Below are 16,782 nucleotides of genomic sequence, written 5' to 3' on the forward strand. Positions count from 1 at the left end.
CTGTGGGGGTTGCTGTGTCCAGGTGAAATTAAAATAACATCATGAAAAAAAACCCTCCACACGAGCTCCCTCTGCCTTGGGCAGCATGGTCAGCGAGACAGGCAGAGCTGGGGGGGCAGTAACCTCTTCTCCCTCACAAACACAGGTTCTTAAGAGAAGAAATTTTATTTTAAGGGTGGGGGGGGATGTACGAGGAGATGTACAGGGCTTATGCCCTGTGAGACCCCTCCTGGAACAAGATAAAATGCTCTGAGCTCCAGAAAAAGCCATCACAGACCTTTCAGCAATGCTGTGTTCAATTTTAATGTATAAAATGGGCTTTTCTTTGCTCTGTAGGGAGAAGCACAAAAGCAGCAGGTTGTTTATCCTACTGAATAAACTAAATGCAGGTCTCTGAGGGATCTTATGCAAACCACTTACCTTGAAACACAACCCCAAGGGAAAGTGAGCTATGGAGAGAGGCATAGTTAATGTTTTACATCTTCAAAGCAGCATCCAAGTGCCTGGCTTAGCACCAGTTACAATCAGGTATCATGGAAGGTAGGGGCTGTGGTTGTAATTAGGAATGTAGGAACCACTTTTAAGACATAGGTAACAGGATATTTGGGGCTGGAATTTATTGGAGCCTGAGGTAGGGGTTAACCCTGAAGGGTCAAGGCTCAAATTAAGTATTGAAGCTGAAGATTAATTGCTAAAGAGAGAGTTTGGAGGGAAAGTGCATTTATTATTAGGATGCATGCCACAGTGTAGCTTTAAAATAAAAATAGGCAATCATTTCTGCTCAGTGGTAAAAGGCACTTCACTTTCTATGAATGCAGGTGAGAGACGCTCTCAGCAATAACAGCAGAAGAATATTAAAGTCTGTTACATTTTTCATAGCCCTTGACATTTGCAATATAATTCCACTTCCTTGCCTTCACCATGCCAAACAGATTTAGTGCAGGGGGGAGTTTTCTTCATTTCAGCCTCTGTAAATAAAAATCAGAGAATGATGTTGTTGCAGGAAAAATAGTTCCTTCCTCCTTGCTGTACAGCAAGAGGGAAGAGCAGCATGAAATGATGCCGTGAAAAGGGAAATCAGGGTATAAAAGCTGAGGAGGTTGTGTTAAGATGGCCAGAGAAGATGATGCAAAGAGTGGTTGTGGGCTGTCAGAGACTGAGCTTATTGCAGTTTCAGGCAGAATCCACATAATACCTTGCTCCCTGTGCCCATAGCAATTTTGTTTCTTATCCATAGGTTCCCCTAATGCCTCCGATACCCTGAAATGTCCACCAGAAAGGAAATGCAGGGAAATTTCAACACTGGTGCAGGGTTCCTGGTCAGATAGTAGCTTTTGAATCCAGTTTTCAGTGTTTTGTCCATCTTTCTTTCTTCTTTCTGTAACAACAACTACAACTATTATCCCATGGCAGGAATTCTTATAGTCAGTAAATTGCACAAATCTCTACGCAGAGTTTTCTGAATTGCTCAGTGTTCTTCAATCACTCACCACTTTGTGCCACTGACAAATTGTCACCACAGTAAGTAAATCTTCTGAAGTCACACACACAGTTTAAGGGAGTGATGTAATGATGTGATCTGATGATGTTTTGCTAATTTCTAGTCCTGACCTCCTCATTAATAAACTCAAGAAAAGGGAAATACAAGCATAACCAAAACAACAATGTTGCAAAGTAGAACATTGTAACAAAGCAAACAAAAATTAGAAGGAATCACTTCCTATTTTTTTTCCTTTTTTTCCCCATCACAATTGCCGTATGAGTGAAAGGCTCAGCTGTACTATCCATCACTTGGAGGGAAGAAACATCCACAAAGACCAAATGGAATCAACCTCTGAAAAATCAGCCAGATAATCTTGCAGGAGAGAACTCAGATGGGAGCTTCAGCTGTCACCAGAGAAAGGATGTGGGAATGTTTGGGAAGAGAAAAAGAGGTGGGGAATCAGGGCACATGCAGCAGCTATTCCAAGTAGGAAAAAATGTTCATTATCTGCCGACTGCTTCTGCCTGTACAGATTTCTGAACAGGCACTGGTAGTGAATCAGGGCCAGGCTCTGCACATTGTCCTCGCACAGTTTGACAGGAAGACACTGAAGTTTTTTCTAAGGTACAAATCTGGTACAAACCTCTGCCTATACTGTAGACAGAAACAGTTGAATTATAAGTGATTGCAGAGGCTTGGGCAGTTTGGAAAACTGCTATGGCTAGTTGGTCTCTTGCACATACTACCTAAAACTTTTCCCCTCCCCTCCCCTCCCCTCCCCTCCCCTCCCTCCCCTCCCCCTCCCTCCCTCCCCTCCCTCCCCTCCCCTCCCCTCTCTCCTCCCCTTATATTCTCAAAACTTCAACTGTTTAAACTCGGATGAATGATCCTGGCATTGTCACAGAGGCGCTTCTGCTCAGGCAGTACCAAAATTACGAGGTTGCCCTATATTTGAGGTGGGAGGCCAAAAGTTTGGGTCAGTCAGCAGAGCCTGACTGGTGTGCAACTACTAGGAAGCATGATTAGTGTAGGGCACATCCAGGCTTTGGGAGATGCCTGGGAAGCCTGGCTCTGAATGAGAGAAAGGAAAAACGGTTTGTTTGATAGCTATGCAGAATATTGCCTCGGGCTATGTGTTGTATGCAAATGTGATGCAAATCTGGACGTGTCCAAATTGCCTCATTTCTTGCTGTGGTCACAGCGATGTGTTTGTCTCTTTTGGGTTAATGAAAGGAAAAACTGTGATCACAGAATCCCAGAACAGTTGTGTTTGTAAGAGATCTCTGGACAATACTTAGTGTGTCATGCTGTGTCCCCCTCCTGTGCTCCGAGCAGGTTCCTCAGGACTGAATCCAATCAGTGATTTTACTGTTTGTTTCCTTGGGATCAGCTTTCAGCATTTGAAAGCTGAAAAATGTGGATTTTTTGAAGGGTTTTGCTTGGTTTGTTTTGATAGAGATGTGTCCACATCAGTCTTGTTTCAGAGGCCTTTCTGTGTACATGAGCTTAAAAATGTTCCCTGTTTTTGTCAAGCCTGCTGCTCTCTGCTCATCTTTAAAGCAACAACCAGCTGTATGTGTGCCAAAAGATTTTACTGGAAAAAAACCCATAAAGCAGCAAGCAATCCAGTTAAGCCAATGAATGACAGCACCACAGCCCCAGCCTAGAAAGCACTGAGAGCTGCATCCAGACTGATGCTTAATTTGCCACCAAAATAAATAAATAAATCAAGCCTTAAGCACCCTGAGGTTCATCAGGGAAACAAAAGCCAGTGCCGATTAGCAGATTCCTCACTATTAACTGGGAGGAAAAGAATATAAGTGGAGCCTGACTCATAGTCTCAGCCCTCGCAACAAATCCAGGCATTATAGTCCTCTATATTTTGCAAACTGCAGGATATCAGGGACTGCAAATTTCCATCAGTCACCCTAGTTAGTCTTGCAGCATGGAAAACTGTCCCTGGTCTCTAATTATTTTTCTCTTTCCTCAGCATTTTGGTCTCTTTTGGACAGAAGAACACTAAGGTCTGCCCACAGGAAGATCTGCTGTGTCCTCTCTGCCCAGGGCTTTACTTCCAAAGAGCTCACTAGAAAGCTGCAGCTTGAGGGATTCTGCAGCTGCTTTATTTGTTCTGAAGAACATCAGACAATGCTGTTTTCCCAGATTTTTGCTAATACAAACTTCTTGTCAGGCTTAGTCCACTGCCTTGTTTACCACTTCGTGGCTTTTCCACTGAATCCCAGAAAGAAGCCAGACACACAGTCCTAATGAAAAGCTCAGCATGTAAAAAGAGAATTTATATTTCAGTTCTTGCCTTTGCTATTGGTTTTACAAGTGATTGCTCATCAGAAACCAATTACCCCAGAAAGACTTGGGTTTGGGTCCCTACTGATGTTAGCAGGATGAATAGCCTCATTTACAGTCTCTCAACTGGAAAACAAAAAGTAATGATAATAAAAAAAAAAAAAGTCTTTTCTAATTCTCTCTGCCTCCATTGTAATTCACAAGAAAATTAAACTAATAACTCTCTCTGTGAGCGTGTTATGCAGATGCCAGGAGTCAGGGATAAATGTATGAAACTATCCCAGGGAAAGTCCCCCGGGAAGGAACCTCTGAGCAGACAACTATTATGCCTTGCAACACTGAGAGCTTCTCTAGCAATGCAATCTGTGCCGAGAGGAGGCTGTTTCAATTTCCTTTCTTCTCCCTCCCCCCTTTTTCGATTGAATTCTACTTGCAGGCAGCAAAAACTTCCATTATTTTTTTTGCTGGGCTTATTTCTGACTCCATCTCCATTTCCCATTTGCATATAGAGGCCCCTTTATGAAAAAATTCTCCATGCCAACAGAATCAAGCTTTTCAGAAGTGGTTCCCAGAGTGGTCTTCCTTTCTAAGACCTTCAGCAACAGGCAGGAAGGCTTGGGGGGTGACACCAGGGTCCCCTCTGTGTTGCTAAGTTCTGTGTGCTGTGATTTATCCCTGGAGCTCAATCCAAGGTTTTTTTTTTTTTTCCATTTCAAAGAAGAGATAGCACTAAAAAAAAAAAAAGTCTATAATTTATTCCTGCTCATCTCCAAGAAAGGAGGAGCAGGAGCAAACTTCTAGCTCCTCCCTTGCAAGACTGGGAAGGTCTTGCTGGTCAGCCATGATTCCCTGGGTAGTTCCACCCTGGTTTTCCTGGACACCACAGTGCTGGACACAGCAGGGCTCAGTAGGCTCAAGCACAGCAGATAGGATGGATTTGTCCCAGTAGTGCTGGTGGGGCTGTGGATCATGTGGGTAACATGGAAGGGACACCATTTGACCAGGGTTTTGTCAATTTGCAGTCAAATCTTCATGGATCTTAATGGATTCACAGGAAGGTGGAGCAAAATAGGGATGCCTGGACATGATTGGGTCAGGCTTCTGCTCAAAGCAGGGTCAGATTTGATTGAATCTCACTAAGAAGTTACAGCAGATATAAAATTTGGACCCAAAGAGAAGCAGAAAAAGGGCCAGAGGTGGACCCTGCAGTGTGAGGGAGGAGCCTGCTGGAGTCTGTTCAGATACCAAAGGAACATGACCATCAGGGTGTGTGACATCTGACAGGCACCGAGGGAGTTAAATGGCTCATGTCATGTGGTACAGTGGGCCAAGAGGACTCTTGGGGAGCATAGGGAAAGGATTCAGCCCCAGACGGTCATCCTTTTGATGATCTCCTTACATTCTGGGGCAGCTGTCAGACTATTTTGCAGGCCAAGATTAAGAGGAAGAGGTGGTTTAGGTAAGCAAATGGACTATAACATTGCATTTCCTGGAAACAGGAAAAAGATAGTTTTGGGAACTAATTTCAGGATTACATTCCTGAAATTTGGTTTGTTAGGGGATACTCAAAACAAATGGCAAATCTTTTCCTTTGATCTCTGTTAAATTCCAGTATCAGACAGGTCCTGGGCATGTCTCCTTTAAATTATATTAAAGGAAGATCAAGAAGGAAAGTGGGGACAAGATGGAATCCCAAGGTGGGATTCAACCCCCGATTAAACTCCTTACATTTAGATCCCTGTGTGGATATGTTCCATCTGTACTCTGGGGAGCTTTGGAGATTTAGTCAATAGAGACTAAACAACTGCAGAGCAAGAGCAGTGATAAATTAATCCTAGAGCCCTCAGCCTTCACCCTTGGCAGTATGAAAAAAATCCTTGTTAGCTAAAATACCAAGAAATATCGACATGGACTTAAGAGTAGACTCATCAAACCAGTCAGGCTCCCCTGTGATGCTACAGTTCTAAACTAACCTCTGAATTTCAGATATACTCGGGCTGAAAAAGTCCCTGTGTAGAGATCTGCATTATTGTCTGCACCGTGCTGAACTCCAGTGCTTTTCACAGGAAGATTTGGATACAGAAATTGGGTGACTCACAGCAATAGAACAGAAAAAAAATGAGACAGCTCATTTTTTCTCTGGGTTCACGTAACAATTTAACCCCAATTTTTCTATTTCCCATGCAGCCTGCTATCACAGAGTCGCTGCATCCTGGCGTATCGGAAATCCTACAAATGCTCATAATAATTTTCTTGATTGATGGTTGCTTTTTCCTGCTTCTATTTCCTTAGTATGATTTATTTTCTATGCAGGCAAAATGTATGATAAGATACTTCTGGAGCTATTTAATGATATTTTCTATTGTAGACATTATTGAAATGGACGGATTGGATGTGAACAACTTAGTGAACCTTCTGGGAATCTTTGTTCTCTCTTAATTTCTTCTGATGCATTTTTTTTCACCTGTTGTTGCAGATATTCCTAGCAATAAATTAAAATAAATATCTCATCAGAAATGCCTGCAGATCCTCTGCATATATTTCTGATAGCTGACTGCACAAATGTTTTATTTTTCAATCCGTTTAACATGAACTTGTTTGCCTTGCTTCCTGGCGCTGGAGAAGCACTCTGAATTCTGAATGCTGAAATAAAAATCACTGCTATTGTTTAAAACATGCAAAAATGTATCATTTATTCAAATGTAAGATTTGTAAGTCATTGAATTTCATGGGAGACGAATCATTAGTCAAAGTGCAGACTGCACTAGGGGTCATATTTAATTTATTTTCAAAGCCTTCATTCGTGCTTTTTGGTCCAGTGTGTCATAAGTTATTCAATACACAAAGGTGTCTACTTATGTCTCAAAGTAATTAAGCTGATTAAGTCATATTATCACTAACAAGAAGCATTAATTCCACTTGAGTGAATGCTGCAAAACAGAGCCAGTGACATTTCCACCACTTAGACTGAAAACACATTATAGGCTAACAGGGAAGCAAAAGCTTCCCTCAGCCCTGGCCTGTTCCTCCATCTGATCTCTGTGGAGGAGTTGGCAACTGATGTTTTCAGAGCAGTGAAAAAGGAAAAGGTGCAAAGGAGCACAGAAAATCAGCACATGACAATCATGCAGACATTTTTCAGTGTGGCAGAGGCTAAGTTATTATGACAGAAACTAAAGGATATTTATTTCTACAAAATCTCTACTGAGATCAAAAAGGAAACAGGAGGAAAGGATCCTGCGTGGTGGGTTCAGGGAGATATTTAAGACACCGAGGCAATTTGAAAAGAATTTTGAATGGATCTTGACCTTGTGTTGAATAAATTAAGGTGTGTTCTAGCATCATTTTCGAATGAGAAGAGAAGAGAAAGAAATTTCTAGTATGGAGGATCTGATTAACCAGAGTGCCACACACAGGGCTGGGTTGGAGGTCCATGCACAGGTCCCCATGGATTTTAGCTCAGTGCTGCCAATACCACGCCCTCTGAGAGCTGAGACCACCTTTGTCCATGGCTCTCCCCAGCCTGACCTAACTGAATGCAGAGTACTGTGTCCATGCTAAGGCTTTCTGGGGGATTTGCTGGCTGCTTCTTGATTCCTTGCATGGCAGATGGGAGTAGAACTGAGCATCAGCCCCTCTGGGTCTTTCCCTCTAGCCTCTCTTCTCTCTACCTCTGGATTCATTTTGTCTCTCTGGGATACATTTCCAAGTCATTACAGAGATACAAGTAATGTTTCCATCTGAGCAGTCTATTCAGCAGCAGCAAGAGCACAAACCCCCTGTTTGTGCTGGTGCCCAGAAGAACTGTGTGCCTGCCTCTCATGGCCTGAAGCATTTTGCAGCCAACTGCACCACATGGCAGCTTTCCCACTGTCCTAGAAGCAAATCTCAAGCTGGCTGGCAGGTCCCTAAAAGCCAAATTTGCCTCTGGATCTCTGAGAGAGCTGGAACATGCGAGGGGGGCATCTTGAGAGTGTTCTGCTGGGCAGATCTCCAAAGGAGCTCTCATGCCCAGTGCATTACCAGGCTACAGAAACCAGCTAATGCTCATCAGCTGTGCAGGAGTGTAAGCACAGGGAGAGTTGTAAAAATAACTAGTTGTAGGGCAAAGACCTTGCATTTTTAATGAGACCCTGTCCCTGTGGGAGATCTTCAAAGGAGATCTCATCTATTAGATGGACGATTCTGACCAGACATGCCCTTTGAAGAGGGATAGTAGTGTGGTTGAATTAGATTTATGCAAGTCCTCTCTCCCCTAAAGCAAGTCCCTTTTTATTGTCCTTTTTATCAATATGGTGATAGAAATGAAAGATTGAAACTGAGATCTTGTCAGTGCAGGTTTTCCTTCAACTAAGTAAAAGCAACCCAGGGGATGTGGGGTGTTGGGACCTGAGCTGGGTGCTGTGTTGCTCAAATCCCTTTTGGACGTGGTCTGACCTGAACATGCAAACCTGGGGGTCAGCAAGAAGCATTGATGTGTATGTGTGTATCTATCTCATTCCACAGGATTATGGCCAAGAGTAACAGAGAGGAGAGAGAGGCAATTCAGTGGGCATCAGTGAGCCTTTGTAGTAAGGATTTAAAAATTCAAAGAAAATACACTGGAGAGTGACAGGGGAAGTGGCAAAACCTGTCCCTTTGGTTGCTTTGATTTTCCAAAGACAGAGATGCAAAATATCACTTTCAAACGCATATAGTTTCAGTGGTCAATTTTGAGATAAATTTCCATTTGGGAACCACACCTGGGAATCTGATACAAAACACCACTTCCATGTGTTCATTTAGATCTTGGTTGCCATGAAGCACAGGATGTACTGGGTGCTTTTGCTGTGTGAGCTGGAGCACAGTGAGCAGCTCGGCCCTCCTGCAGAGGGGCTGCAGCTGAGCCCCCGTGGGCTCTCTGCAGAGGGGATGCAGTCCTCTCCTAATGCCTGACCAGCACCACCTAAAACTGTAGGGAAGATACTGCCAGAGTTAATCCGGGAGAGGGAGATGCTTGTGCCCTGCAGGGAGTCAGGTCCATTTGATGCTTTTATTACTTCTTGGGCCTGTTATTAATCTTATTGTATGACTTTACATAATTCCCTTGTTCTTTTAAAGCACTGGAACAGGCTAATGCTGTACAGAGGTCTCAGGCAGTAGCTGTTTGGGGTTCTTTTTTACCCTTAACACTCTCTAGAGACCCTTGAAGAATGCACTTGGCAGCATAAAATCCTTCATCCTACTGTCTAATTGGGACAGGGAATATTTCATCTACCCGCAGTCAGGCAGATGTGAGCTGGGACTGAAGTCACCAGAAGCAGCCAGGTCCCTTTCATGTCCAAAGCACTGCCCTCCTGGGCCCCTGACTCCCACGAGGCCCCTTTGAGTGCTCCCTGCCCTCTGCTTCCACTGAAGAGCACATTGCCCACTTGTAGACAAGGACTTTTCTGGGTTAATCCCAAAAGCCGCATTGCAGCCTCCCCAAGCCAGTCACTGAGCAAGTACAGGGTGTGAGAAGGGCAGCCACGGTGTGGCCACCTCAGGACTCCATCTGAAGGTGAAGTGCTTCTGAGATCAAGCTAAGAGGCATCCCACCAACTCATACAGGCTTGTTTAACCCCAGGGAACTGGTCCCGACACGTGGCACAGGTCCAGGTTATCTCTGTGGCTCCTGAGGCAAGCTGCTGGTTGCCTAGCATCCAGGGAAAAGGGTCAATTAACCAGAGACACCACCATACCAGCCATGAGTTGTTATGCCATTAGTGCCACATCCAGCCCCTCTCCCCAACAGCTCGTGTTTGCCCACTCCATGGTGCAAATTCCTCCCTGCCCAAGCTGGAGCATGGAGCAAGAAGCTATGTGACATCTCCAGCTCCTTCTGGCCATTACCCCAAAATGCTTCTGAGCCCAGGGAAGGAGGGAAGGGGACCTTGAGCCCCCAGAATCCAGGTGAAGTGAAAGAAATGAGCTCTCTGCTGCAGAACTCAGAAACCCAGGAGGACAGATGAGTTTCCTGGAGTACTGCTCCAAGAGCTGTGTGGTAATCCCTGCTGTTGTGTGCAACTCAGAGACAGCCAGGAGCCAGGGTGAGATATTAAAATACAATTTATTGGTACAAATCAGACACAGTGAAACAAACTCAGTTTAGAAAGAGCTGTCATGTTCTGCACAGATGGATTCAAAATGAACTGTCCCGTGACTGGAGCAATTGGCAATGGTGACAGACAGACTGGTGGACAGGTGCAGGGTGCACAAGGCAGGGGAGAGACTGTTCTGGGGCTGGAGTCCTGCCCTTGAGGGCTCCTGACTGCCAGCTAAAAGTTCTCAAAGAGAAACAGGACACATTTGGAGATGCTTGTCCTGTGCAGGTGGGACTCCCAGTGCAGGGGTTCCTCCAGGCATTCAGGACTTGGGAAAAACAGAGATTCAAGTGAGGGCAGGGGCAGGAGAGAAGAGGCTGTCACCTGTGCTGGGGTCACTGCAATAGTTGGAAACTGTTTTTCATTCACATGATGTTGCCTTAGGCTAGAGAGCTGCCCAGCAGGGCCTCACCTTGTGCATCTCTCAGGTGCTGAAGCTAGCATCTCTTCTGGCCATCCAAGCCATGTGTGCACATGCTGTTCCTGGACCAAAAGCTGTCTCTGTCCTGGACCCTGGCTATGTCCAGCCCTGCAAGTGTTGGGTCAGGTTTTGAAGAGAAGCACTCATGAAGGCTGGGTTTTGCACTCACTTCCCAGAGAAAACAGACACCAATTGCTGCTCTAGACATGCAACACATCTCACTAGGTCTGAGGAACAGAGCAATTTCACTGTCCCAGTGTGTAAGGTCAGGCTTGGCTGAACCAGGCTTGGTCTGCATACACTCTCCATGCCTACTGGGACAGAAATACAGGCATGCAGCTCAGTACATTCACACAGCCAGACAAGACAAGTGACAATGTTTACAGAGATGAATGGTCCCTAAGGGGACATGGGAATGGGTAAACTCAAGGCAGATTTGTTTAAATCTGGTCATATGGACCACAAAGAGCACCTGCTGCCAACACAGCTCTGCAGGATGAGATGGGAGAAATTCCCCCTACCACCACCCCCCAATCCCTATAATTTTCAGTCTCTTGCTCCTTAAATCCTTCCCACATGCTCTGTTGAGCCACTCTCCCAGCAGCCCCATAAAGTCTTGAGTGGTTCATACATGGAGGCGTGTGCTGTGGGTGGACCTGGCAGCTGAAATAATGCAGGAGATTCCAAGGATAGAGCTACCCAGGCTATTTCAGGTCATTGTTGATAACCACACTGTCATGCATGTCACAGTAAGTTGTCATCTTCTTCCTCTTGCCAAAGGTGGAGAAGCTGTTCTTGTTCTCTCGGCCTGGGAAGAGGGGCCCATCCTTGCTGGAAAGCAGAGTGGGGGTGCCAGGGATGTAAACGTTGTGCTGATAATCCAGGGCTGGGTACAAGGGGCTGTACTGAGGTGTCCAGATGCTGTTGGGGCCTGCAGAAGCCTTCTGAAACTCTGGAGGAAAGATGAGTGTAAGATTGATTCAGGTCACATCCACATCCTGGGATGCAAGTCCTCTGTCACCAAATTCCATTCTGGTGCCTAGACATCCCTTCCACCCACAAAACTTCACCACTGCTAGGAACAGGGATATGATGCTCCCACTGAACCTCCAACAAGTGACCAGAGGGTCTGGTCTTCCCAGCCCCAGTGTCCCAATACTAACCAGAGACAGGGGTCACCAGTGTGCACAGCCTCTCGTGCTCCTTCTGGAAGGCTCTACGGATTTCTCCCACATCTTCCAGGCTCTGGGAGCTGAAGAGAAGAGACCAGTTCAAACCTGTGTCGAAGACAACCCCCCCATTACCCATATACCCCTTCCACCTGCTTCCTCTGTTCCCCCAGTGCTGTATGTGGTACCTTTTCAGGGTAGGTCGCTGTGTGCTTGGAGGCAGCCAGTCTGTGTTGGGCTGCTTGGCCTGGAAAACACAAGGAAGGGCAAGGCTGGTTATCGGGACCGCTATCAATCAGCCCTGGGACCCTTTGTCAAACCACCCAGCCCTGCCAGCACAAGGCTTCAAGGATGCCAGGGATGCAGGACCACATTGCCACTTTCTCCATGCCCTTTGTGGAGAAGGAAGCAGCACATTCCCCTTTTGGGGAAACTGACACAGCACTGAAACAGCCTGTTCCCTTCTGGACCTTCCTCACTCTCCTGAGATATTGGGGTGCTTTGGTGCTTGTCTTCTGCCTCTGGGAGTTTTAAGTCTGTCCTTCTGGGCAGAGACAGGTGGTTTTTCTATTCCTGTTAATTTTCAAAAGCCTTTTTGGCACGTGCAATGTTTACTTGGGTTTACTTAGGTCTGAGGTACCAAATGGTGAGAGATGCAGAAACTGGCTGCATGTTTGATGTCCCAGGAGGGTTGCAACAACTACAGGAAAATCCAATTAAGTATTAGGGAAGAGAGTCCAGGGGTGCAGGAAGACACATGGAGAGACTGTCTTGGCAGAGAGTCTTGGGCTCTCCTCGGAAGGGCTGGTTTATTAAAAGTCAAACGTAAGTGGATTAGACGCCTCATCACTCTCCATCCTTGTAATCGTGTTTTGGAGAATCTTTCATTGGGAAAATTAGACATTCCTCATTTCAATACCTAACAAATGTTGACATCAAAATCCCGCCCCAAAGACCCCACTCCCTGCCTGCTGGCACAGCCTTGTGCAGAACAGCAGCCAGGCCCAGGACACTGCAGACCCCTGCCAGCACAGGGGAAGCAGAGCAGCAGTGATGCTCAGACTGTCCCAGTGTGAATTGTTTACCCACGCGAAGGAGAAGCCACCCCCACTCTCCCCTCTCCCCTAGGGCACTGGAGCATCTCTGTTGCCTCTAATGGGTACAAACGACGGTGAGAAGGGATTTCCTCTCGCCTCAGCCGAGCCTGACACTCCCCCGGTAATTAGACCCGTCGGGAAGCTCGGTGGAGATCCCGCTGCCTGACGGCTCCTAATTCCCGCACTGATCAAAGGCTCCGGTTATTCTCTGGGAGAAGCCGTGCCTGGTTTCCCTGGTGGCAGAGGCTGAGGGAGGGGGCTGGGGGGACCTGCGGAGCACTGGTAAGCACTGCTGGGCATTATGTTACCTCTTTGGAGACCTGGAGATGCTGGTCTGGCCGGGAACGCTTCCCGGGATCCTTCTCGTTGTTCCGGGGGGGGCTGCAGGGTTTGAGGAACATGAAGTCACTCTGAGCAGACTCAGGACCAAGGCAGACCTTGTAGCAGTAGCCTGGGGGGCCGCCCGCAGGCACATCAAGGCAAGTGGCAGCCGTGGTCCCTGCAGGGGGCTGTGCCGTCAGGTTGGAAGTCTTCAGGCCGTCAGAGGAGGGTCTGGACCCAGGGCAGCAGTGGCAGCGAGGTGGTGAGCAGCTGTCCCCTTGGCGGGAGCGCCGCTCTCCACGGCAGCGAATGGCTGTGAGGATGAGGATGGCGAGAAGGAAGGTGAAGGAGATGGAGCCCAGGGAGACAAGGAGATAGAGGGTGAGTGGGGATGATGAGGAGACCTCTGGAGGGAGGCTGAACTCGCTGAAGTCAGAGAGAGTCTGGGGCATGGTCTCCACCACCGAAAGCAGAAGGGACACGGTGGCAGAGAGGGCCGGCTGCCCACCATCCCGCACCTGCACCACCAGCTGCTGCCGGCTTGCATCCTGCTCCAGAAAGGAGCGGAGGGTGCGCAGCTCACCCGTGTCAGGTGCCACGCTGAAGAGGGTGAAGTCAGTAGCCTGGAGGAGCTGGTAGGAGAGGCGAGAGTTCAGCCCCGCATCCGCATCCACTGCCGACACCGTGCCAACGAGGTAGCCAGGTCTGGCTGATCGTGGCACCAGCTCAGTGGCAACAGAGCCATTGCGCGGCATGGGGGAAACGATGACCGGAGCATTGTCATTCTGGTCCAACACAAAGATGTGGACGGTGACGTTGGCACTGAGAGGGGGAAACCCTGCATCCTGCGCTTGCACCTGGATCTGGAAGCTGCGGATCTGCTCATAGTCGAGGGAGCGCAGGGCATACATGTGCCCGCTGTCGGAGTTGATAGACACGTAGGTGCCCACAGGCATGCCATGGATGTGCCCATCGGCAATGGAATAGGACAGGTAGGCGTTCTGCTGGCAGTCAGGGTCCAATGCACTAACAGAGCAGATGGAGGCACCTGGTGCATTGTTCTCCATCACATAGACACTGTAGGAGGGCTGGAGGAAGCGCGGAGCATTGTCGTTCACATCAGATACCGGGACGGTGAGGGTGCTGCGGGTCAGCAGGGCAGGCGAGCCCATGTCTCGAGCCGTGATGCTAACGTTGTACTCAGGCACAACCTCCCGGTCCAGCGCTTGCGTGGTGACCAGTGTGTAGTAGTTCCGGAAGGAGGAGCGGAGCTCGAATGGTACATTGGGGCCAACCTCACAGCTCACACGCCCATTGTCCCCAGAGTCCCGGTCCAGCACACTGATGACAGCGATGACAGTGCCTGGGGGGGCATCCTCCTGCACGGGTGTGGACACAGAGGTGAGGGTCACCTCTGGTGCATTGTCATTGACATCGAGGAGGTGCACAAGCACCCGGCAATGCACAGCCACAGCCGAGGGTCCGCGATCCTTCGCTTGCACGTAGAGCTCGTGGAGGCTGGCCCGCTCATAGTCCAGGCGGCCCTTCAGCAGCACCTGCCCACTCCGAGGCTCTACATGGAAGAGCTCCCGGACACGTGGTGGTGCATGCCCACTGAAGGAGTACTCAATCTCCCCGTTGGGGCCCTCATCCAGGTCAGTGGCATTGAGCTGGATGACCAGAGTGCCAGCAGGAGCATCCTCAGGAAGGCTCACACCATATGAGGGCTGGTCAAAGGCAGGCACATTGTCATTTGCGTCCAGCACCGTGATGAGGATGTGTGCTGTGCCTGAGCGTTCAGGGACACCACCATCGAGAGCGGTGAGCAGCACCCGGTGCACACGTTGCTGCTCACGGTCAAGGGCACGCTCCAGCACCAGCTCTGCAAACTTACTGGCGTCACTCCGTGTCTGCACCTCAAGTGAAAAGAAACCGTTGGGGCTGAGGCGGTAGGTGTGCACAGAGTTGGTACCCACGTCAGGATCCTGGGCGCTCTCCAGTGGGAAGCGGGCACCAAGCACCGCAGACTCGGCCACCTCCAGCACGTACTCTTGCCAAGGGAAGGTGGGTGCGTGGTCGTTGATGTCCAGGACCTCCACCTCGACGCGGTAGAGCTCCAGTGGGCTCTCGACGAGGAGTTGTAGGTGGAGCAAGCAGGTCCCCCCGGCCTCGCACACCTCCTCCCGGTCAATCCGCTCATTTACAAAGAGGATCCCGTTCTCTAGGTTCACCTCCAGGTGCTGCCTGGCCCCGGCCCGTGACACGATGCGGAACCTCCGCGCTGACAGAGTGGACACATCCAGTCCCAGGTCCTCACCTAGGTTGGCCACGAAGGCTCCGTGCTCCAGCTCCTCTGGCACGGCGTAGCGCAGCTGCCCCCGCGCCGGGTGGTGTGCCGGGGGCCCGGCCAACAGGAGGAAGAGGAGGGAGGGGAGGAAGAGCTGCCCCCTCCCGAAGCCTGCCCCGGCCCCCATGGCTCCGCAGCAATCCCGGGGACGAGGAGTCGCACCCGCGCCACCGCCTCCTCCCTCGCCTTCGCTTGCCTCTTGCACTTTCAAAGAGTTTCGGGCTCCCGGGGGCGGCAGAGGAGGGCTTTGCCCAGAGCTGGGGGGCCGAACCGCGGCCACAGGCAGTCGCTTAACCCTTTTCTTGCTGGCCCCCGCAAGGGGTTGCAATCCGGGTCCCGGGGCCACAGCGGAATCTGTTTACCGGAGCCAGACGCACCTGGGGAAGGGACCACCTTCGGGGAGATCCCGTTAACGGCGGTGGGAGCTCCAGAGAGACCGATCGCTGCCCGGGGCACCGGTATTACCCCGCAGATGCTGCGTTCGTCCCCGCGATAGATTAAGAGGAGCCCAGATCGCGGCTGCTGCCAAATCCCCCGGCCGCGTCCCCCCGCCGTGCCGGTCCTAACCTTTACCAGATGGTTAAGCCCCTCCAGACTTGATTACATTTCCCTGCACACCGTTTTCCTTGTAATGCGGAGTTTTTAATTACCGGAGCAGGGGGATTACAGCCCTGGATAAAGCTGAGCCCATCAGCGCGGAGGCACAGAGACCCCCTCCCTTCTTTCCCTGCCTGCTTCCACCCCCGACACCCTGCTTGCCCACAGCCCCGCGTCCCTAGTCCCTCTCCCCCACCGGGCACCCCGGTGTCAGCCCCCTTGGGCTCTCGGGGCACGATCCCATCCAGATACCCCAAGATCTACCTCCCTGCACCCCCAGCAGTGCCCCCACCGTGGGCACAAACTTTCCGCTCCCCGCGGAAGGCGAGGGGGAGGTGGGAGCAGAGCGAGCCGCGGGTCCCCCGCCGGCCCCCGAAGAGCGACAGACGGTGCCCCCTGCGCCCCCCCTTCCCCTCCCCGCCCCGGTACCGCTCACGGTCCCTCCGCTGGCCGGTCCGTTCTCCCCGCAGACCCGTCTCCAGCCGCCGCCGCGCCCGGGCAGCTCCGTGCGTCGCCTCCCACCGTCGCCGTCCCCGGGGGCGCTCGGTAACGGGACGGGGCGGCCGCTGCCCCCGCCCCGCTGCTGCACAGGGTGCGGATAATCCCCTAACGATCTAGTTAAAGGCTCGAAGGGGCTCGGAGCGGCTTTAGCCGGGCACTGATATTTCAGCGCCTTTGTCTCTGCTTACCGGTCCCCGTTGGGAAGGGAACCGCCGGCCCCAACCGCTCCCCCCACCTTGCTCCCTGCGGGGACCCGAGTGGGAAGCAGGATCCAGGGGAGACCGGGAGACCGGAGGAGGCAGGAGGCGGCGGAGCTGGAGGGTTTTGCCGGGCTGGGAAAAGGATTTGGTCCCTGGGAGTGCAGCGAGACCCACGCGGGACGTACGGCGCTCTTGGGGTCGCCGGTCGGGGAGGAGGGCT

The 16,782-nt window shown here is 50.2% G+C and overlaps 1 protein-coding gene across 1 annotated transcript; it reads right to left on the reverse strand.

The window, feature by feature from the left end:
- Window positions 1-9,856: 9,856 nt before the first annotated feature.
- On the reverse strand, window positions 9,857-15,972 carry LOC146431083 (protocadherin-10-like). Its single transcript, XM_085073325.1, has 4 exons — window positions 12,905-15,972; window positions 11,688-11,746; window positions 11,494-11,582; window positions 9,857-11,282 (listed from the first exon to the last, which is right to left on the reverse strand). The coding sequence occupies exons 1-4, from the start codon at window positions 15,389-15,391 to the stop codon at window positions 11,035-11,037; spliced, it is 2,883 nt and encodes a 960-aa protein (XP_084929451.1). The 5' UTR covers window positions 15,392-15,972; the 3' UTR covers window positions 9,857-11,034.
- Window positions 15,973-16,782: the final 810 nt, after the last annotated feature.

The sequence above is a fragment of the Lichenostomus cassidix genome, chromosome 13, assembly GCF_008360975.1.
Source record: "Lichenostomus cassidix isolate B80296 chromosome 13, HeHo_3.0, whole genome shotgun sequence".
NCBI classification, from domain to species: Eukaryota; Metazoa; Chordata; class Aves; order Passeriformes; family Meliphagidae; genus Lichenostomus; species Lichenostomus cassidix.